At 37.9% G+C, this 23,006-nt stretch overlaps 1 protein-coding gene across 6 annotated transcripts in view; it reads left to right on the forward strand.

Annotated features, from left to right (window-relative positions):
* SNTG1 (syntrophin gamma 1) overlaps positions 1-23,006 on the forward strand; it is a 359,885-nt gene that overhangs the window by 181,828 nt on the left and 155,051 nt on the right. For all 6 annotated transcript variants that reach the window (XM_080578706.1, XM_080578709.1, XM_080578710.1 and 3 more), the window contains 2 exons: positions 3,923-3,977; positions 17,289-17,423. In XM_080578706.1, coding sequence (XP_080434832.1) covers positions 3,951-3,977; positions 17,289-17,423 — 162 coding nt within the window. In that variant the 5' untranslated portion in view covers positions 3,923-3,950. The remainder of the gene's footprint in view (positions 1-3,922; positions 3,978-17,288; positions 17,424-23,006) is intronic.

The following is a 23,006-nucleotide window of genomic DNA, read 5'->3' on the forward strand; positions in this document are numbered from 1 at the left end:
CTTTACATCTATCAACAGAGATGAGCTAAATAAGGTTGGTAACTCAGTTTTTGAGGAATTACAGATTGAAAATCATGTAGAAGGAAAGGAAAGTAACATTTTGAAGCCTGTTTGTTTACATATCCTTGATTGCATGCCCCAAACCCTTTCAGAGGAAGGCTCATTGCTATTCAGCCATTCCTTCTCCTTGAATAAGACACATTGCTTTTGCTTCTCCCTGTGGTTGCGCACCCTATCCTGTCCCAACACTGCTTCCTTTCTTCTGTACCTCAGCCTTTGAAGGTCACTGTCAGCTCCTTTCTCACCTTCTGGGATGCAGTTTGTGCCAGCCTATGGGTGAGGAGGGAAAAAGAAAAATCAAATATTGAGGCCAAAGGAGTTTCTGGGCTGGTAACCAGTGGTCTGTCTGGGTGAGACTGAAGGGAGCTCCTCAGAGAACTGGAAAGGTGCTCAGCTGAACACAGCTTTGATTTAAAGGTAAGGGGATTGCTGAGGTTAGCCAGAGACAGACCAAGAGATATATGTCAGCAGTGGATTTTGCGGTTCATCGTTTTAAAAATTCTTTGGTTTTAAAATTGCTTGGTTCTGTATTTTCTGCTTTTTAAAATATATTACAGGAGAAGATAATAACCAATCATTAAAGCATTTTATCAGGACAATATCATACAATTTCTTTGTTATGCATGCTATATACTCCTATAATTTAATAATCTAGAGGGTTTATTCAGAGTTGAAATGTGGGGAAAAAATGATGTTTTTAATGTAATCTACGCTTGTGTGTGCTGTTACTAACCTATCAAATGTTAAAAAAATTGTTGATGGACTGAAAAAGAAACATTGATTATGGGCTTGATTTCCACTCTGAGCCAAGCCACAGGCAAGAACCAGTTGGAAAAATAGTGTAATATAGAAACAATGGCAGCCATATTGCAAAGATCAGTGGCTGAGCTGCTGAATGCCTGAAAAAAGAAAAAAAGGTACACTAACTGCGTGTGATTTTGTGCTGAAAATTATATAGTTCCAGATTAACATTTTAGACATCACATTAATAGCAAAAACGTATGTAACTTATGTAATCAATCATGAAAAATTGCCTCCAGCCACCTTTCCAAGAGAAAAAGTCACAGAAGGCAAAGACAGGGAGGGGGAGAATGAAGAACTGCCCACTGTAGGAGAAGATTGGGTTCAACACCTTCTAAAGAATCTGGAGGTGCACAAGTCCATGGGACCTGATGAGATACATCCAAGGATGCTGGCGGGTGAAGTTACTAAGCCCCTATCCATCATATTTGAAAAATTTTGGTTGAAGTTTCCACTGACTGGAAGAGGGGAAACATAACCACCATTTTTAAATAGGAAAAAAAGGTGTCCCCAGGAAACTACAGGCCAACTTCACCTCTGTGCTTGGCAAGATCATGGAGCAGATCCTCCTGGAAACTATGCTAAGGCACATGGAAAACAAAGATGCTTCGCCAAGGGCAGATCATGCCTGACGAATTTGGTGGCCTTCTACATCAGGGTTACAGTGGTGGTGGATAAGGGAGGAGGAACTGACACCATCTACCTAGACTTGTGCAAAGCAGTTGATACTGTCCCACATGACATCCTTGTCTCTAAATTGGAGGGACATGGATTTGGTGGATGGACCACTTGGTGGGTAAGGAATTGGCTCGATGGTTGTGCTGAAGGAGTTGGTTCAATGTCCAAGTGGAGACCAATGATGAGTCATGCTCTGTAGGGATTGTTATTAGGACCAGTGCTGTTTAACTTCTTTGTTGGTGGCATGGACAATAGGATTGAGTTCAGCATCATCAAGTTTGCCGATGACACCAAGCTGTGTGGTGCAGTCAACGCACTGGAGAGAAGGGATGCCATGTAGAGGGACCTGAATAGGCTTGAGAGGTGGGCCTGTGCAAACCTCATGAAGGCCAAGTGCAAGGTCCTGCATCTGGGTCAGAGCAATCCTATGTACAAATACAGGCTGGGGGGAGAATGGATTGAGAGCAGCCCTGAGGAGAAGGACTTGGGCGTGTTGACCAATGGGAACCTTAATGTGAGCAGGCAATGTGCAGGTGCAGCCCAGAAAGCCAACAATATCCTGGGGCTGCAGCAAAAGAAGCATGGTCAGCAGGGTGAGGGAGGTGATTCTTCCCCTTCACTCTGCTCTTGTGAAACCCCACCTGGAGTACTGCCTTCCCCCAATAAAAGAAGAACATGCACATATTAGAGTCCAGAGGAGGTCCATGAGGATGATCAAGGGGCTGAAGCACCTCTCCTATGAAGACAGGCTGAGGGAGTTGGGGTTGTTCAGCCTGGAGAAGAGAAGGTTCCGGGGAGATCTTATAACGGCTTTCTAATGCCTAAAGGGGGCCTACAGGAAAGCTGAGGAGGGGCTCTTCATCAGCAAGTGGAGTGATAGGGCCAGGCGTAACAGCTTTAAACTAAAAAAGATGTAGATTAGATATAAGGATTAAATTCTTTACTATGAGGTGATGAGGCACTGGCACAGGTTGCCCAGAGAAGCTGTGGATGCCCCATCCCTGGAAGTGTTCAAGACCAGGTTAGATGAAGCCCTGAGCAACCTGATTTAGTGGGAGGTGTCCCTGCCCATGGCAGGGGGGTTGGAACTAGGGGATCTTTAAGGTCCCTTCCACCCCAAACCATTTTACGATTCAATAAAACTCTATGTGTAACATTTCTTTGGGAACCAAACAGATTATTTTATTGGGGAAATGGATGTCAGTAGAGTATTTGTTGTATTTTCTATTTTATCTATGTGTAATTTAGAATATAAGGGAAAAAGGAAGTGTTACCAAGGTGATCAGCAGGTAGATTCACCATGTATCAACAGATAGTGGGAAGCAGTATTTACAGTCTGAGGACTGCCTTGCTGAAGGCCAATGGTTTTATTTGCCATGACAGCCCACAAGTCAGAGGATAGAGAACTGGGGCTCTCACTTTTCATTAATAACATCACCCAGCATATTAAACATGCTGTTTATTTACTTTTCAGAAAAGTTGTTATTCATATGAAGCTTCATACTAAAATCACTAAATTATTATTTGGTCAAAAATAGATCTAATTTTAGGTTTTGTATCTCCAGTCATTGAATGAAAGGTCTGTTTTGCCCAGGAAGTGTTTCCTGGAAATGTTATTGGCAGATGTATGAGCATTTCTGTTGCTAAACCAACAGCAGGACACTGTTACTATTCTCTGATAAAAAGCCTATTCCAGTAGCTTTATCTCATAAATAAATGAATGCATAAGTGTGCATTGGGATGAGTACATGTTAGGTAAAGGCCTAGCAAAGTAATAATCACAGGATTTGGTGTGACATTTTGCCAGTCCTCACACATATTCCTGACTTTTCTAACATTTGTTTTTTCAACTCATAAATATTTCTGCAGTCAACACACTGTTAAATGACACTGGCTCCCTTGGAGAGATTATAAATGTGAGACAAAGGTATTGATGCTTGATGGTTTTTAATTATGGGAGAAAAGAAAAACAACAAAAAATATCTATCATGAGAGAGAGGGCATTATGAAGAGCAACAATTAATTGTCTCCTTCTGAAGTGTTACTTTCCAGTGTTCCCCTACTTCTGAAAATAAATGAAAAATAAACTCACACTTCCAATAAGAAAAGTAAGTTTGAATGTGCCATGGGTGGAAGGAAATTGTGGGAGCACGAGAATTCCTCTGATCATACTCAATGAAACCAAGTTGTATACTTTATAAGAAACAGGAACAACTTAAATCTTATACTTCCTAATCCTGTTGCAACTTTGATCATTTCTCTTTTTAAGCAATGACTATAACTGGACCTGACAAAGGGTAGATCAATTGCACAGCTCAGACAGATAACTTCTATGTTTTGCAATATCCTTTTCATTCTAATGATATCTTTCTCTCTATTTTAGACAAATATCACTTGCTGTGTCATAGCACATGGATTTCAGGACCGCCTGTGAAGAGGTAGGATCAGATATTTTTCCTTTCAAACAACAGTAGAATAAAATCAATGCACTTTTAATCCTTTTTATATGCAAAACCCTTTCTATCCTCTTTTTCTGAAATGAGAGGAATTATATAATCAGATGTAAGTTATTCAGTTGATCGCTTCATGGTGGCAGGCAGACTTTGTAGCAGAACATGAAAAACTTGCCCAGGTGTATTCATCACTAGCCCTCATCTCTGTCCACTCCAATTTACTTCTTCAGGCACAATATAGGTGCAAGTATTTATGTTGTATGTGAGCTTTGCTCTTAGTGATGTGTTTATATCTGAAAGTATGTACATGAATTAAAACATCAGTGGAGCCAGAAATCTGTCTGTCACTGTTCAGCAAAATCAAAGGGAAAATGTAGGAGTATTAAAGGGTGGGGAGAGAGGGGAAGCTGCAAAGTTGACCCATAGAAAAGTACTTCTATTTTGATTTGATGAGGTAAGAGAGTAATTTTCATTTAACATAAGTATAGTTTCATAATGTCAATATAAAGTAATTTAGTTCCCCTCCTTTAAGGATAGGGGAAGTGCTTTTGTTTCTGTGTTCATACTAACATTACCTTAAAAAAAAAAGTAAATAAGATGCACTTACATATGTTAAAGAGGGCATCAAATTGTCTCAATGATTTTCTATGGACAAATTGTTTGAATATGTTTGTACAATGTTAGCAAGTGAGATGCACTGAGAACCATTTACACCAAATTACACAGTGATGGCAATGCATTATTAAGATTTTAAACATTATTAAGATTTTAAAATACAGTTGCCTTTATGCTGAGAATAACAAACAGTGGTTAAGAAGTTATGACTGGCAACAAGAAAACTGGCCATATCTTTAAGGGTGACCATGATTCCATGAAAAATAGAAGTGGAAGAATGGGAAAAGCAGTAGGACCAAGTACTAAATTCAGCTAAAAACAATTTTGGCTTGAGCATCTATGGGTGTAAATTAGATGGGGAAAGAGAAAATTAGCAGGATGAAGGACATTAAATCATGACAGCCTTCTGAAAGGAGCAGTAGGATAAAAAACTAATACAAGAGTGAAGCTTGTCTTTGGGAATGGATAATATGATGGTTTTCCAGGATGCTTTGTGACAGACTTTAGTACATATACAGTCTAAATTCCGTAATACAGTATAACTGAAATTATTTGCCTGGGAAAAAAGCATTTCTTGCTAGATTACTTTTGGTTTCACTTTTTTCTCTCATGTATTTATTGAGCAAAACAGACAGATACAGCTTATTTTCTTAGGATTTTTATGGTGTTATTTAAACTGCAGCCTAGTAGAGATTATTTAGTGGCAATTAACTTCACTCTGTGCCCAGCAGCAATAATGACAACAGCCACAGAAAGATTACCTGGAATACGAGTCCTGTGTTAGCCTTTACAGTGCAAGTGTTTTTGCAGATCTGTTTTATTCACTATCTGGCTTCTAATCAGAGCGTTTGTTTCAAGTATAGGTCTTTAAAAATCAACAACTTTGTCTGAGTTTCCATGATAGACAATGGAAGGACAGAGTGCCTCTTCCCACCCTAAAACATAATCTAAAGAACCTAAGCAAGTACCTTTAAGTTTTAGATCAATAAAATAAAATGAAATAGATTCAAAACCAGTTTATGTGGTTTGTGTAAAATGAGCCCTGTGCCACAAAACTAGTAGTGCTACTTCTGAGAAATTCTTAAAACTATTGTGATCTACATCTTTCCTCCTAAGCCAAAGTTAATAAAATACAGACTTTCAGCCTACTTTCATCAAATACCTGTGTCTAAGTAAAGTGTCAATAGCCTTATGCTTACAGATGTATTTTTTAACTAAATCCTCAGCGCTGTCATTCTAAGGTATCGATACCTCTGCTTTGGTTGTTAGAGGGAAATACATCAAGCTATATCTGACAGCCCATGAGCAGTGAGGTTGCTGCAGCTCTGCGCCCCCTGGTTCAACCAGTAGTGAGGCTGAAGTGGTGTACCCAGTAGGTGTATGCACACAGAGCATACATATACATTGCATATATGCACGTATCCGTGTATATGTGTATATGCATATACATGGCCAGCCACACTAATTACATATAGACAGACACACAGAGCACTTGCGCAAACACAGACACACCCAAGAGCCTCATCCTGCTCCCCTCTCCAGCTGAGCAGGATGGATGTATATAGAGTCCTTCTCCCAGGAAAAAAGAGTTAGAAATGAATTACAGAATTCAGTAAGACAGAGCATGGCCAGACAAGTGTGCTGATGAGCAACCTATTTTCGTGCAGCCAATCCCTTTTCATCTCCTTGCCCTTCGATTTTCCCATGTTTGTTCCTCCCCAAAGGACTTAAATACCTCCCTTGCCCTGCCTTTGGTTCCTCCCCTAAACATCTCAATCGCAACTCCTGTGCAATCCAGAACTGAATCCCATAATATGTCCCACAGCCCTAGGCAGAGACGTTCCTTAGTCCCAAAAGTGGTCTGTCATTGTCTCATCGTGGTGAACCCAGCAAAATGGGTTCAACACATTCATTACACCTGGAAACTGGGGCTGAGCCTGTCCCAGGACAACCTTAGGAGGGGATCAGACAGGGTGTCCCTCACTCTCAGTCCTTGTTGTAGCTTTCCACCTGTCCCACATTATGTCTGTGTGCCCCTCTGGGCCTGGGGAGATGGGCCTTTGATAGACTGATGGCTTCTGCGATGGCCCTGGCAAGGTGTTACTTGGGCTGCCACCGTCTGCATTTGTCTGTAATCCTTTGTGTGCGCAGGCAAGATTTTATCACGTAACCTAACAGTTATGATTTTCATCTAATTGGTTACCAGAAGAGGTTTGTTTTTTTTTTTTTTTCTCCACTAATGTGGAAAGCTTCCTTTGAATTGCACTATCCAAGTCTTATGGAATTACTTAATATGGTTGTTCATTTGAGTTTAGTATGAGAAGTAATCATCCATTCTGTCAGGTATATTTCAATTCCAAAATGTCTTTACGTCAAGACATTATCTTTGAGCTTCTTGTAAAAGTGATGATAGAGACAAAAGAAGTACCGCTGTGGCACTGCCTTCTTAGTTCACCCACAGTGTCATTCCACTGGCATATCTTCAGCAATGGTTTAGTCACTTCAAGCTGTATTTTGTGTGCAACCACAATAGCTCTGTTATCAGTTTATTTCATATTTATTTACTGACAGAAAACTTAAAATGATTCTAGATTTTACTCCATAGTATTTTTATTTAATAGGTTATCTAGTCAATACATTTACAAGTTTAAGCCTTCTTTGCCCTCTATTCCCAATTACATCAAATCCTTGATAATTCTGTATACTATAGAATTATAATTACTAGGCACTTTTTGATAATGGCAATAAAGAGTGCCATGATGCCTTCGTCTTCTTCCCTTCTTTGTTTCCTTTCTTCTGAGTATCTTATTGCCCTTCTTTCACCATCCTCCAGAGACCTGTAACCACCACCAATAGAAGAACTGAGATCGTTCTCCCAAAATGATGAGTGGGGCTCAGACTCTCCTCACTGGTACTTCCATCCCCATCTTTGCTAATGGCAGTAAGTGGAGTTTCAGTAATGGCAGTAATTGAGTTTCAAATAGTATAAAAACAAAATATTCCACATAGGTGCACAAAGGACAAAGCACATTACTCATGATGTCTACGGCATACTCGTTTCTTTCCTAAAACAACTCTCTTGTTGTGAGTTAATCTCAGTAAGCAGCTAAGCCCCACACAGCTGTTCACTCACTTATCCCACAGTGGGATGGGGAAGAAAATCAGAAAAGTAAAAGTGTGAGGACTCATGGTTGAGATAAGACAGTTTCATAGGTAAACCAAAGCTGCATACACAGGCAAAGCAAAATAAGGAATTCACTCACGGCTTCCCACTGGCAGGCAGGTGTTCAGCTTTTTCCAGGAATGCGGAGCTCATCACATGCAATGGTTACTTGGGAAGACAAATGCTATAACTCCTAATGTCCCCCCTTCCTCCTTCTTCGCCCAGCTTCTATTGGTGAGCACGGCATCATATGGTGCATAATAACCCCTTGGTCCATTTGGGTCAGATGTCCTGGCTCTATTCTCTCCACTCCCAGATTCCTGTGTACTTGCAGACAGGGCAGTGTGAGAAACAGAAAAGTCCTTTGGTGCTGTGCAAGCACTGTTCAGTAATAGCTAAAACATTGGAGTGTTGTCAACAGTGTTTTGGTCTCAAATCAAAGAAATTGCACCATACAAGTCACTGTGAAGAAAATTAACTATCTCCCGGCTCAAACAAGTACATCTGTTCATTCTAAATAACTGCTACTCTGGTGCATTGGGTATCGTTATAGGAACTGTAGTCCTTTCCTAGTACCAATACTTTCATGCATCCCTTACGTTTTTCTAGTGGCAACTATCACAGAATCACAGAATGATTAATGTTGGAAGGGACTTCCAGAGGTCACCTTGTCCGACCCCCTGCTCAAGCAGGGCCACCCACAGCAGGTTGTCCAGGCCCTTGTTCAGGTGGCTTTTGAAGATCTCCAAGGAGTGAGACTCCAACCTGTCTGGACAACCTGTGCCAGTGCTCCATCACCGCATAAAGAAGCGCTGCCTGGTGTTCTCATCTGCTTGTTCTACTTAGGTGACTCGTAGCAGAAACACACTATAATGTCACCTTTGGTGTCTAGTGGTATTTGGTTTGAGATTTGGACAATGATGGTCTTGCCTACATGTAGATATCTGCACATGCAGTTTGTGCTTAAGTTCTCACAGCAAATCTGAATAGTGCAGGCAGTGAAGCCTAGTGAATAGTTTCCCCAAAACTTGATGATCAGCTCAATTGCTATTTGTGCTTTATTGACTTTAATGAGCAGTTCTTCATTGATTATACTGAGAGCTTAAAAGACAGATACAGTTTGGTGTCAATCTCAACATGATTCTGATGATTATTTTCTTCCTAAGAATTTTATCTGTAGACTATGCTGCTTTTCAAGGCATTTTGAAGTGGTTTTATTCTTCAATAAAATACCTTCTATGTTAAACAATTCAAAAAAAAAAGGGGGGGGGGGGAAGAAGGTTCTACAAATGTACAAACACTTTCTAAGGAATTATTATGGATTCCCTACTCTTTTCCTTCCTTCAGTGATGAGTAAATGTATGCATTGTACCGGTTCTTGTGCAACAACTGTTAAATTGTCTTATTCAACAATTTTCAAGCCAAAAGGCTATCCAACTCCTCTTTTATCCTTTACCCAGAGCTTTCTGAACTTCATGAGAGCATAAATCATGAAGTCACTAGGTTCTTTAAACTCTTGCCTGTATTCACTTGACCTTATTCTATATTCTGAAAACTGTTGCTTGGAAGGTAACTTCAGACTCTGACATGATTCTGTCCTCTCCATTGAAAATACCCTTCTGATAAAATCAAAGACTTGGGATGATTATGCTGCAGTAGGATCTTTTCCCTAGGGAATGCTGTTTTTTGGAATGCTGTTTTTTGTTTGTTTGTTTGTTTGTTTGTTTTTAATGGTATTTTCTTTGTATTTTATGAACAAGCAGCATTGGCTGCTTTCTAACTTTTCTAACTTTCTAACTTCCTTGCTTTTGAAATCTTGTTTTCTACTTCTAATACCGTGGCTTTTTTTTTTTCCTTTTTTTTCCTAAGATTATTATAAAATCATTTAAATTAGTAAATATATTTGTTTTTACATTTGTTATGTATTTATCTGTTTTTTACAATACTGTCCATTGCTTCTCTGAAGATTTACTTTGATTTTCTAAGTTGTTGTCCTCTGCATTATGAATCCCATGAATATTTCTAGACTTCACAAACTTTATAATATGTTCACAGCTCTAGCTTTAAATCAACATCCTTTTTTTTTTTTTCTTTTTCCCAGTCACAGAATTTATTTTATTTTTTAAGCAATATTTTGGCTTTCTCATTACTTTCTTTAATAAATCTTGTTATACACTATTTTGGACTGTCTAGTCCCCATTGTGCCAGTTTATGATCCACATATTTCAGCCTTAGCTAGTGATTTCCTTTGTTTATAAATGCTTTCAATTTGCAATGCTGGGATTTCTAATACTTTAGGTTTTGTTTTTGTGTTTTTCTAAATCCAGCTTCAACTCATAATTTAATCCCAAAACCACAAGACGGAAAATGACTGACAATTTATGATGCCTGTGAGAATGTCTTATTAACAGACTAATTAAATTTGAAGAATATATGTGAATACCTATGTGAAGAAACACATACATGCTCACAATAGCCTTCAGTTTTATATTGTCCTATGTCTTGGCCTCAATTGTAATGATATAATCTATTCCCAGTAAACTCATTGGCAATTCAGGAATTAAAACTTGCTTATTTATAGTGTCAAAAAATTAAAGTTTTTGCTCCAAAAAGGTACCTTAGTTCAAAAAGAAGCTCACATACCTATAGGTATATTTATGGAAATGCAGATAAATGTTCATTTTCCAAATGTCCAATTTACATATTGAATTAATCAGACTGTATGAAACATAGAAAATTCTCTGTAGGACTTTATTCTTTTGAGAAAACAACTTAGCAAGAATGCCATAGCCAAATATTCATACCTGGGAAATCATAGAAAAAGAAAAAAGAAAAAAGAAAAGAAAAGAAAAGAAAAGAAAAGAAAAGAAAAGAAAAGAAAAGAAAAGAAAAGAAAAGAAAAGAAAAGAAAAGAAAAGAAAAGAAAAGAAAAGAAAAGAAAAGAAAAGAAAAGAAAAGAAAAGAAAAGAAAAGAAAAGAAAAGAAAAGAAAAGAAAAGAAAAGAAAAGAAAAAAGAAAAGAAAAGAAAAGAAAAGAAAAGAAAAGATTAAGCCCATATTTGATATTTTCTTTAGTTCTCTCAGGTTGGAGTGTAGAATTCTTGTGCAGGAAAGGACTTCTTGTCCTTTGGGTTGGAAAATGTTAGTACCTGATAGAACAGGCTCTGAATGACAAGCTGAACACATCCCCGTGTATCTGGGCTATATTTTTGACAGTATAAGTGCTTTTCACCTGCACTAGCAACACTCCCACAGAATGAGTAGCTGGACCGTTTAAAAACATCCTTTCTGTGGTTCTGACACATATTTCTACCTCCTGTATTCATTTCCATTACCTCCTTATACTTTCTGATTCAATTTCCTTTTTTATTATTATACCTGCCATTATAAAGCAGTGACAGGCATATCTCTGTATGCCCAGAGGTCAGCTTCAGCTCAAATACGCATCCTAAAGTGCATTTGAAGTGAATTACCTACATATTTAAAGCAGTCTCTGCAACCATTCTCCTTATTGGTATCAGATTCTTGATGGTAAAACTAAATTTCAGGGCTCTAAACTAAACTGCAGAGGTTTGATATGTTTTTGAAGACACCAACCAAAGCCGAAACTAAAAGTCTGGGTCATTTTGCATAGAAAATATGTTGACAGATTTTTTTTTTCTCTTTCTTTCTTCTACTGGTTCATGAACTGAACTATTATTGGGTGTCTACTGAAGTGACAAGGTCCTTTTACAGATCTGAAACTGGAAGAAGTAAAACTAACTAAATTGTTTTATTACCAAAGGGCAAAAGTAATACATAAAATAGTTTAACCAAAAGATATATTAATTTCTTGAAAACTAATGGAGATTAACTAAAATGGCCTGGGATACTGATTAGGTCTCCTCCAGAGCAAAGCACTGGAAAAGTGTTAGATTATTATTTTTTTTAATGTAAATGACAAAGAAAACAAAAAATTTGGAAAAAAGTCAACATAAAAAAAAAAAAATCTTTAGCAGAAAACCTGCTACTAACCTTATTTAGGCCAGATAAATTTTAAAATATTGATGTTTGATGTCCTGCACAAAACTGACTCTGAAAACAATAGGTAACATTAAAGACATGTCTCATATAGTATTTATTTGGGTATACGTTTAGTAGAGAACTATGCTGCTAGCCTAAATGTACAAAGTATAGCTTTAGCAGAATCACAAAGTCACTGAGAGTTGGAGGCTGGAAGGGACCTCTGGAGGCCATCTGGTTGAACTCCTTGCTCAGGCAGGGCCACCCAATGCAGGCTGCCCAGGCCCACGTCCATGCAGCTTTTGAAGATCTCCAAGCAGGGAGATCCACAGCCTCCCTGGGCAACCTGTGCCAGTGCTCCATCACCTGCACATAAAGAAGTGCTGTCTGGTGTTCAGAGGGAGCCTCCTGTGGGCCAGTTTGTGCCCATGGCCTGGCTCTGGGCACCACTGAAAAGAGTCTGGCTCCATCCCCTTTGCTCTCTCCCTTCAGGTATTCAGGGACTTTGATGAGATCCCTCTGAGCCTTTTCTTCTCCAGGCTGTACAGTCCCAGCTCTCTTTTGTATATATTTCCTCTGAAATTAATTCCTAAATATTTGTGAAGGCCATATATACTGCACCAAGCTGTTAATAGTATGTGAGCATTTATAAATTCCTTTAAGGAAAGTTATCAGGGACAGATCTTATACACAGCCAAAATGGCAATGTGGTATGAACCAGAGTATAATGGAAAAAGGTTTTTAAAACACCTTTTTTCATTGCTTTGTTGCCAATAATGATCTGAGTGTGACCACATTCTTTGCAGAAGCAGCCTGCCTTGAGGGCTCTCCTACCTTTCTATGATAAGGATCTGAAGCAGAAAGTTCAACAGACGTTGGTGTGGCAGAGCAAAGAGAGATCAGTTTTCAATCCCTCTTATATTTACGTTAGATCAGGAACAGTAAGCAATTTCTAAACTCCTACCAAGGACACCAGCTCTTGCCAAATTAGTGTTCCTTTGTACCTGGGCTACAAGGGTGTAGAATCAGATGGCAGAGGCAGTACTGCACAGGTAAAAAATTCGCTGCATCTGTCACTTATGTACGGCTACCTTCCTTCATCACTGCTTTGGTTTGACGTCACTTGCTGCTCTCCATACAAAAACCTATTCTTTCACCACTGTATCTTACTTCCTTATCCATTCCTTAGCCTACCTCAACCACTTCATTAACACATGCAACTTTTAGCATTCAGTTTTCTTGCCCTCTTTACAACAGGTGCCTAACTCTGTAAATAGGGTGAAGAAAGTAGGAAGGTAGAAATGTTAAGCAGGGCAGTATGGGCTCACTGGAACAGGCAGTCAAGGTGTGTTGGCTTTACAAAATGTTAGCAGCTGAACTACGCTTGTATGCCCATGTCTGTTGCAAGGCGATGCAGTTTATCATACATTTGAGCACCAGAGGATGCCTTGCCTGACCTCACACTGACAGTTACAGTAGCTCAGCTGACGTGACATATGCTATTTTATTGCTGTAGGCCAGGGGCAGGGCAGGGCCCTCTGCCAGTGAAGCGTAGACAGCTTGAAGGGAAAATTTTAGCACACCCTCTTGTGGAGTCTCATAAAAATTAGTAACGGGAACAAAAGCTAATATCAGGCACAACCTTGCACCCCTGCACCTGACCCACAGGCATGCCATCTAAGCTCTTCACATGTAAGAGATGGGGGTAGGTATAGACTAGGCAGCCTGCCTGATCTCCCTTCAGCCAGGATAATTTTACTGGGGTCACATGGATGCCAAATGTTTATGTGCACTGTGATTTTACATGAAAGCATATATGCAGGATATCTTCCCTAAGTTCCAGGTCAGGATACAGGAATTTATGTCCTTATTTGATACAGTTTACTGAATGCTTTGAGGATGGGAAAAAAGAAGAAAAAAGAAATGTCGGGGGATTTAAAAAAAAAAAAAAACACATAATGGAAAAAAGAGACAGTCTTTGTTCTCAAGGACTTGTCTTGAGCTTATCTAATGAAACTGAACTACATTTTTAGCATTGTCTTTTAGGATCTTCACCTTTACATAGTTGTTAATACTGCTCTCAGGTAGCAAAGGGAAGGAGGTAGCATAACTGAAGCTTTAATTTTGAACTGTGTCATAAACCAGCTTTCATAAAGCCCAACAACAGTAAAGTGGTTCATTACATTTTAGAGTGTCTGATGTAAATAAGATCCCTGAATGTGTGTGATCAATCTTCCCAAGGGCCAAAATATTTTGCTGTTCCCAAGCTTGGTTTTCTTGTTAAGACTGAATAGACTCAGCCCACATGCATTTGGAAACTGACTTGAATTTTAATTTATTTTTTCTTAATGCCTAATTGTGTCTGCTATGGTTATGTGCCTCTTAATTCCCCCAAAGAAGCCCCTCAGCTTTGTGCAAAGATTCGTTGGAGACTTTGTAGGGTAATTGACCAAATCAGAAATGTGAGTCAAGTAAGGCAGAGATACTAAAATCATAGTATCAGAGGCAGAATTTACCCCATTGCCAGTTATCCAGGGGAGGACAAAAGACATGTCTGCAAATATTTACTGCAGGAGAAAGGTAAATTATAAGCAGTATATGTTTGTGGCCCAGCCTCTTTTGTTTGACTGTAGTTATTTACAGCCTGCTCTGTTCAACTTCCACTCTCACTTATCACTTACTTCACAGCTCCATGGGAAGAAGAGTCTTCTTAGTCTGTAAAGCAGAATTTATAAGGAGGAGGAGCAGGGCAACTTAACTATATTACATTCTCTTTATTTTAATTTTGTAAGATTTTACGTATGCTATGAGAGGGAATTTTTTGGTGGTACTGAAAACTCCTAACTCCTTCTGCTGATCCATTTATTTAATTTGTTTGCATATGTCAATCAGTTTCTATCCCATCCTGTTGCAAAAAATACACATAAATACTAAACAAGGCTGTATGCTTTCTTCGGACCAGAGCACCCACTGACATCTGTATGAGTTCAGCATGAGGAACTCTTCATTTTTTTCTTGAAAATTAGAATAAAATCTCTCAAATATATGGCTAAATTATACATATTTCCTACTGCTGATCAAGGGAAAACAATTTCATAAGTTTGAGTGTTGAACATAGAGCAGAAGTAAAAGGAAAGTTCATCAGTAAAGAATATTACATAAAGCTATTTTAAGATTGTCCTCATCCTCTTTTAATGCCTCTTGAGAGCAATTTAAACTTTTCTTCTTCCAGTTGCGTACTGTCAGTTCCATATTTGTGTTTGTTCTCTTCATGCTAGGCATGTAAGGTATCAGAGTGTATTATGGGGAGATCTTCCAAATGCTCTTTTAACCTCTTGTCTGAGAAAGAGCCCTTAGATTCAGCCAGGTCAGCCATGGCAGAGAAAGTTCACAGCAAGACTTTTGTTTCCTTGATCTCCTCTCAAATCAACTTTTTTATTATTTATTTATTTTTATTTTTTTATAGTGGATTGAAATCTGTCCTGAATTAAGACAATGAAAGTTCTATTATTGACCTTGATGAGTCCAAAATTTTAAATCATTTTTAATGAAGAATGATTTTCTGAGATACTTACACGATTACTTATATATTTGTATCTATGCATATAGGTACAGTTATCCAATACTAGTAAATTCCATGTTATAACACTGAATTCTTACATTATTTGTAAGCAAATTTCTAATATCCCAAATGCCTTACCAACATAACTTTTCCACTTATGAATCATTATACAGAGTGCTATCTTCAACAGAGCCTTCAGGGAAAGGTTAAATACTGTGGGTGCTTACACATTCAGATTTTTTCACTGCTCAAACCTCTTATAGATGGTGCCCCAAAAGTAGCACAAATAGGTACTGCAGACAAAGATTCTGTTACATTGTTTGAAAACCACATACTGTATACTGAAGAATCCTACAAAATTCCTGACCTCTAGCCATAAATGTAACATACAAAAGTGAAGCATGAATTAATTTACCGGAAGGAGTTGCATTCTTTGATCTCTTTTCTCTCATTCTTAACTTCAGCATTCTCATTTGACAAGTACTATAAAAGCATAAGTCAGTGTTGTGCTCACAGTTCACGAAAAGCTCACAACAGGTTCATGTAGGCTGTTACTGCTTGGAAATGATTAGTTTGGCGGTATTAAGCAATTATATGTCCTTCTGTGTCAAAATTGGTGCAGTATGCAGGAATATCAGCTTTTATAAGTGAGGTGTCATCATTTAATCCTAAAATGGAGACTGAGCGTAGCTGCCTGTCATGGTTTTACTCAGCTGGGCAGCTGAGCTCCACCACAGCCACTCTCTCACTCTCTCCCCTCAAAAGGAAAGGGGGAGAAAATGTGATGAAAAGGGCTCAAGGGATGAGATAAGGATAAGGAGATCACCCACCACATCATGGGAAAAAAAAAAAAAAAAAAAAAAAAAACCTCAGCTTAGGGAGATTAATAACATTTATTGCCCATCACTACCAGACTAGAACAGTCAGAAAATACAGGCAAACTAAAATCACCATTCCCCCTATCCACTCTCTTTTACCTCTTCCCCCAAGTGGCACAGGGGAACGGGAGAATGGGGGCTGCGGTCAATCCCTGATGCTTCATCTCCACTGCTCCTTCACGGTCACTCTCTGCCCCTGCTCCCCGTGGGGTCCCTCCCACGGGATGCCGTCCTTCCAGAACTGATCTTGCAGGGGCTGCCCACAGGCAGCAGCTCCTCAAGAACTGCTCCCACACGGCTCCGTACCACGGGGTCCATCCCCCAGGAGCAAACTGCTCCAGCACGGGTCCCCCACGGGCGGCAGCTCCCCCCAGGCCCCCTGCTCCTGTGTGGGCTCCTCTCCACGGGCTGCAGCTCCGGCCCGGGGCCTGCTCCTGCGGGGGCTCTCCATGGGCCGCAGCCTCCTCCAGGCCACATCCACCTGCTCCACCGGGGGCTCCTCCACGGGCTGCAGCGTGGAGATCTGCTCCGTGTGGGACCCGTGGGCTGCAGGGGGACAGCCTGCTCCACCAGGGGCCTCTCCACAGGCCGCAGGGGAACTGCTGCTGCCTGCCTGGAGCACCTCCTGCCCTCCTGCTGCACTGCCCTGGGGTAGGGCAGATACCTGCCTGTGTTTGGCTCTGGCCAGCAGCAGGTCCCTTTGGAGCCAGCTGAAACTGGCCCTTATCTGACATGGGGCAGCTTCTGGACTCTTCTCACAGAGGCCACCCCTGCAGTCCCATGCTACCAAAACCTTGCCATGTAAACCCAGTACACTGCCTTGAAGGTAACAAAAGGAGTGTCATAAATTCATTATGGGCAGAATAGAAAAGATTTTGATTTTATATTTTATATAGTTGAAAAATTTGGCTTCACTCAATGCTTACCACAGCTGATTGTTCTCTTGTAATCTGAGCAGAGTAAATAAATAGTATTACCTGGTAATAGTTTAGGATATCTGTTGATGTACTTGTGGATGGATTCTGGCAATACAGCATGCTAACTGAGAAAACTTTTTTTTTATTCCTTCCTTTGAAGACAAAGACAGGGATTTGTTTGCTGCAGGATGGTAACCAGGAGCCTTTCAAAGTGCGACTGCACTTAGCCAAAGATATTCTGATGATCCAGGAGCAGGATGTGATCTGTGTGTCTGGTGAGCCTTTCTATTCTGGTGTAAGTAGTTTTTATTTATTCTTTTAAGATGTACTTTATGAAAAGTAAAAATACTGTGTGTGTGTACATGGGCGTGTGTGTGTACATATGCATGCATTTAATGTCAGGTTAATATTTAATTTTACATTTTTAACACCAAGTATATTTTAGTATAACGTCTACTGAGAGTAAATCCTAGCAATACCCATCTAGGAAGCAGCAATAACAACAAATAAGCTATATACACAACTACACTATTGTTTCTGTGCACTGACCCTTGAATCCCGGTGCCACTGAATACAGTAAGACAGTGACTTTTACAAAAACAAAACAACAACCAGATGTACTTAGATTTCTGACCATTGTCTGTGGAGTTGATAAGACAGCTGATGGTTAACTGTTATGGCAGGGCTTTACTGGATCAAGGTACAGCAATGTTATGTTACCCTTCGTATCTTTGTTTGCTTCATGTTGTATTATAACACTTCACAGATATTGTCAGTCGATGAAGTGAGGGTCACCAGTTGAACTGGCAAGTTACTTTAATATGGATGGACTTCAGCCGGAACAGTGCAGTAGTGTGATTTATATATTACATGATGTGTCAGATCTCTTATTTTGCATTGTGTAGAATTTTTTGGATAAGAAACTCAGTCTGTAGACAATTATTTGGAAGATCTGTGAAATGTAATGTAGAATAATATTGTAGGTTTTTTTGAATTATTGTAATGATAAGTTTTTATTTAGAAGATAGCAAAATAAATAAAATAAAAACATTTTCTATTCATTTATAAAGACATGCTGTAATTATATTTTGTAGAGTGATTTTTAATTTTCTTTTGAAACTTTTATGAACATTTTGTTCTCCCTTTCAGCTAAATAAAATTATTGTAGGATTTCACATTAAATCCTTTGAGACATAGTGCTATAATACCTGTTAATGCAAACATATTCTAATATTATGTCTGTCTATATTATTATTTAATTACAGCTGTTGCCACATCCCTGTGTCTCTAAATACAAGTATAATAAAAAGATAAAAAGCAAAATATAGAGATAAATTGGTAGAATGTTAGTGGTGCTGACAGTATGGAAAATTAATGGAAAATTTGTAGAGGAATCCATCTCAAAGTGAATGTTTCTGATCATTTCTCTGAAACAAGAGCGACATATTGTCTATGGTGCCTCCATATACATTGGGTTTATTTGCATGACAAATCTGTCTTTTGACCATTTCATGCTGTACAACTTCTTAATACAATTCTGTGAGTTGTATATGGAATAAAGATGGTCCTTTTACTAATCAGACTATGCTGTTCCTTGACATACAGGATGTCTAGCAACCCAGGCAGAAAGAAATTATGAGTTCAAGCACTGGCTATAGCTATAGCTGCTCAATTAGCATCACACGCTGCAGCACTTTTACTCCACCAACACCATTCTGACTTTATTTATTAAAAGATTTTATCACTCACAAATATGACTTTCATTATTGTGCTGTAATATCTATTACTTCTGCTGTACATTGTATTTAAATGTCTTCATGACATGCATATTTAATTTTTTCCCATTTCACAGCAAAGCTTTCTCTTACAGTTTTTTCCTCTTTAGTTTTGCAACAGAACTGTTGAAAATGGTGAATTTGCTTCACTGATTACACACCCCCTACTGTATTTGCATATTGGATGCATAACTCATTAACTGCTTGATATTAATATGGTGATGAGGAGTTTCTTTTCTACTGGCAGTATTCATTGTTAGGCCAGTAACTCTGGAGCCCTTTACCCCGATTTCCTCTGGGATTCAGACTAGGTCTTGAATCAGTAAGTTCATTCTAGCTAAGGATGATTGGCATTTCATAGATAGTTAACTGTCCTTTTGTCACAAACCATTTAAATCATCTGGAATTATTTGTTGTGATTGTATAGCATGATCAGACAAGTCCCACAGCCTTACTTTTTTGCATTGTTTTTCTTCATTTTTTTTCTTGCTATTATTAGGCTTCTTTCTGTTTGTTTGTTTGCTTGCTTATTTTTCTTATCTTTTACTTTGCTTCGTTGATTTTTCTTTGTTCTTGATGTCATTCTAGATGATGGACCACATCTATTTTACTTTAACATACTTTTGACAGACCGAGTGGTTTCATTAGAAAATAATATTGAATGCCTCATTGAATAAACTCTAAAGAATAAAAATAAAATTTGCAACTGAGGAACAATAGTGATAAATTTTACAGACAAGTAGCTACAGTAAAACACCTTTTTAATCTTTTAAAAATAATCTTCAAATAATTTGATTACAGGGTTTTACTTCACTGTTTAGGAACGAAAGAGAGTTACTTTATTTCTAGTTTAGAACAGTGCCTCTTCTGTGTGTTGAGCCTGAATCAATTTGCATGCTCCTCTGTGTAGGAAAGACTTTAAACAGCCACTTAACTTTCCCGGGGTATCCTGATCTGCATCCTGCAGAATAATTTAAGTGAAGCAATGAGCCCTTAGGAGTGAGGTGCTGCTTAATGTGAGTACATGGAATAAGGAGCTAGTTCTTAATATAGAACACTTCCTTTTTAGTGGAAAACAATTGTAATTTCCCCAAACTGAATAGGGGCAAAGCAACCTTGTCTCTCCTATCATTGCATGCAGTTTGGAGTAAGAAAATAAAATATGTAAAAGATTATAAGCAGCATAGCATTAAAACAGTGTTAAACTAAAAAAGAAAGCATCTGTTTCTTTAGTAGGCTGAACAGAATAATGGTGTTCATGAGGATCCTACATCAGTCATGCCTGAAGCAACTCCATAAAACATCAAAGAAAGATAGTTCAAACAACCACAGATTGGATTTAAATTTCAGTATCAGTTGCACCAAGTATTACAGACATTTCTTTATGTATACAACATGAAAGACTTGCTTTCCAGGAAATAGAAACAGTGTGGGTTCACTATTATGCTACTAGTGGGTATCTGGTATAGATATGAACTCCAGTGCAAATGAACAAGTGAGATGAGAATATTTTGTGAAACTCAAAAGTCTAGAAGACAGTTACTTTACAAATGCAAAAGAAATCCTTGCCTGTGGAAAGTTTTGATATTATGGGGAAGTGTATATCTGGCTTTTGACTAGTGTGTGCTGAAGATACCCTGATACTCTGTGTGAGAAAATTGGAAGATGAGACCAGTGACTGCTAGGTCAGGTACATTTTTCTTTCCCCTAAAGTAGTAGACTCTCACACAACATCTGCTCATAATTGTGGTGCTGCCAACACATAGCCTTCTTATAATCATAACAAATTTCTATAGATATCACTTGTGGTACAGTACAGTCAGGATTTTTACTCGTTTCATTTGAAAAAGAAATCCCCTGAAAACAGCTAAACTATATACCACATTTGAACTTCATTGGTATTGATAGCAGAATAATTTTATTTTTTATTTCCTTTTAAATGTATTCCTTGAATTGCAGGAAATTTTACTTACAAAATTTTACTATATGATGTTCAAGATGACAATGTGTGATAAGGTGAAACCCAGTCTTTTTAGATGTATATGTAAATAGACCAGACTAACAAGGATTGCCTGATATTGTCCTTGCTGAAAATTAGGACAGGAGGGGGGATCCCCTAAGATACAGGTTGTCTGGTTTGAAACACAAATCTTCAGTAGGCTAATTCCTAGGAAAAGTTTTAATCTTTACTGTTCCAGAATAATTTTTGTTTGTTTGTTTTGCAGTTAATCCTTACAGTTTCTATCACCTTTTGTGAATATTTGAAACTCAAGTAAAAGGGTTATTGTGTTTTTATGTTTTCATCCAGAAAAGTAGTTTACCTTTTGAAGGAACCTTTTTTTTTTTTTTTTTAACAGATTCTATTCGTTTGCTAATTGCACTCAGGCAAGAGTTTTTTTTTTTTACTATAGTGTATCTACATGTAAGATCCATAAACCAATGATGACAATGTACCATCTGACAAGATGAATGGTTTGAATCACCTGCTGTTTTTCTAAAAGACTGAAAATAAACTGTGAGCAGCTGGCAAAATGCTAACTTTTGTTACCAGGACAATTTGTTTTAAAATAATTTTCTTACAGGTTCTGTTGAAGAGTCATAGATTTTCTGAACTACATTTAACTCACTGATGAAAAGATAGAAACGATTCTCATTCATTTTGAGTAATCTAATTTTATGCTGCTATGTAGTCATGCATTATTTAATTAAATGTCTCATAATTTCTTCTAGCATTTTTATATTAAGGATGTTTTCAGGAGATTTATGTGAAGATCATTTGTACTTTCTATACTAATAAAAAAATGAATGCATGTTTTTGTGAATTTGTAGAGCTCTCCAAGTAGTATAGCATTTCTCTAAGGATTTATCAGAGTTTGATACAAATGGATTTGAAGTTAAACTATGGACTGTAATTGCTTTTTGGATAGGTAAGAGGCTTTCATCTATAAACACCTTTTCCAAGGTCAGAAAGTAAGACTGAGTTAAACTATTGAACTGAAGCCAGATCTGATTTCTGACATTACTAATCACACAGCCATTCTTCTTTTTCTTGTAAAGATAAGAACCTATTACCTTTAACCTTGTCCTTTTGCTACTGTGAAATCAACTACATTGAAAGGTTTACAACTCTATACAGTGCCCATATTTACTAAAAACTAGTTGCATTAAGTATTTTTCAGCTTACAAGATTAGCACAATAAAATGTTTTTCTTGATTTTTTTTCTTAAATTATAAAACTATTATTCATTTTTAAGTATAAGCGTAAATTCAGAACATGTCACTTAAACCTGACTTGCATGAGCAGTCAGATGAATTTATCTTATTTCCCTTGCTTGCTGCACATTTTAGAATTTTGGAGACTTACTGAAAGTGTATTTTAAATCTGTTACCTTGAATCATTCTTTTTTGAGAGTTTGAATTTTTTCTTTTCATATATTTTGGTGTAGGTAAAACAAGTTCAATTAATATTAGGAATACTAAGGATTATAAAAATTTGTGAAAAAAAGTGAAAAGCTTAAAATAGTAAACATAAAACATAGTAAACATTTGATTTTTTTTTTTTCTGCTTTCTATTTATTTCTGTATTTATTTACTGTTTTGATTCTGATGTGAGACTGAGCAGTATGAACAGTGCCAAAGTGAAACTCCCTGTCCAGGAGAGAACTGCAAATATGTGAATGGAAACCTTTCAAACACTTGTCATGTGTTACCTTTGCAAGGCTACCAGTTATAATGTGATTTTTTATTTTACTTTTTTATCATGTTGGTATCTGTCTGCTATTCAGTGGAGTGAATCCATTTTTTTCACAGAAGTCCTCAAATATCTATCAGATGATAATAACTTTTATTTTCTTGCAAATCTGGACAGTTTGTAAGTGATAACCTAGACCTGACAAATGTAAACATGATTATTTAGGGACAATGCAAGCCAGTTTATTTTTCTGCATCTTAAAAATAAAAAACATAGTAATCTATTGGGGTTAAAAATAAAATCTATTGAGGACTGCCAGTTGTATGGCCAAATTTGAAAGACCAGAATAAAGTCTTCTCTCTGGTTTTATTTTTTTCCCCACAAAGGCAAATATTGAAAACCAGAAAAGACT

The sequence above is a fragment of the Anser brachyrhynchus genome, assembly GCF_964034855.1.
Source record: "Anser brachyrhynchus genome assembly, chromosome: 2".
Taxonomy (NCBI): domain Eukaryota; kingdom Metazoa; phylum Chordata; class Aves; order Anseriformes; family Anatidae; genus Anser; species Anser brachyrhynchus.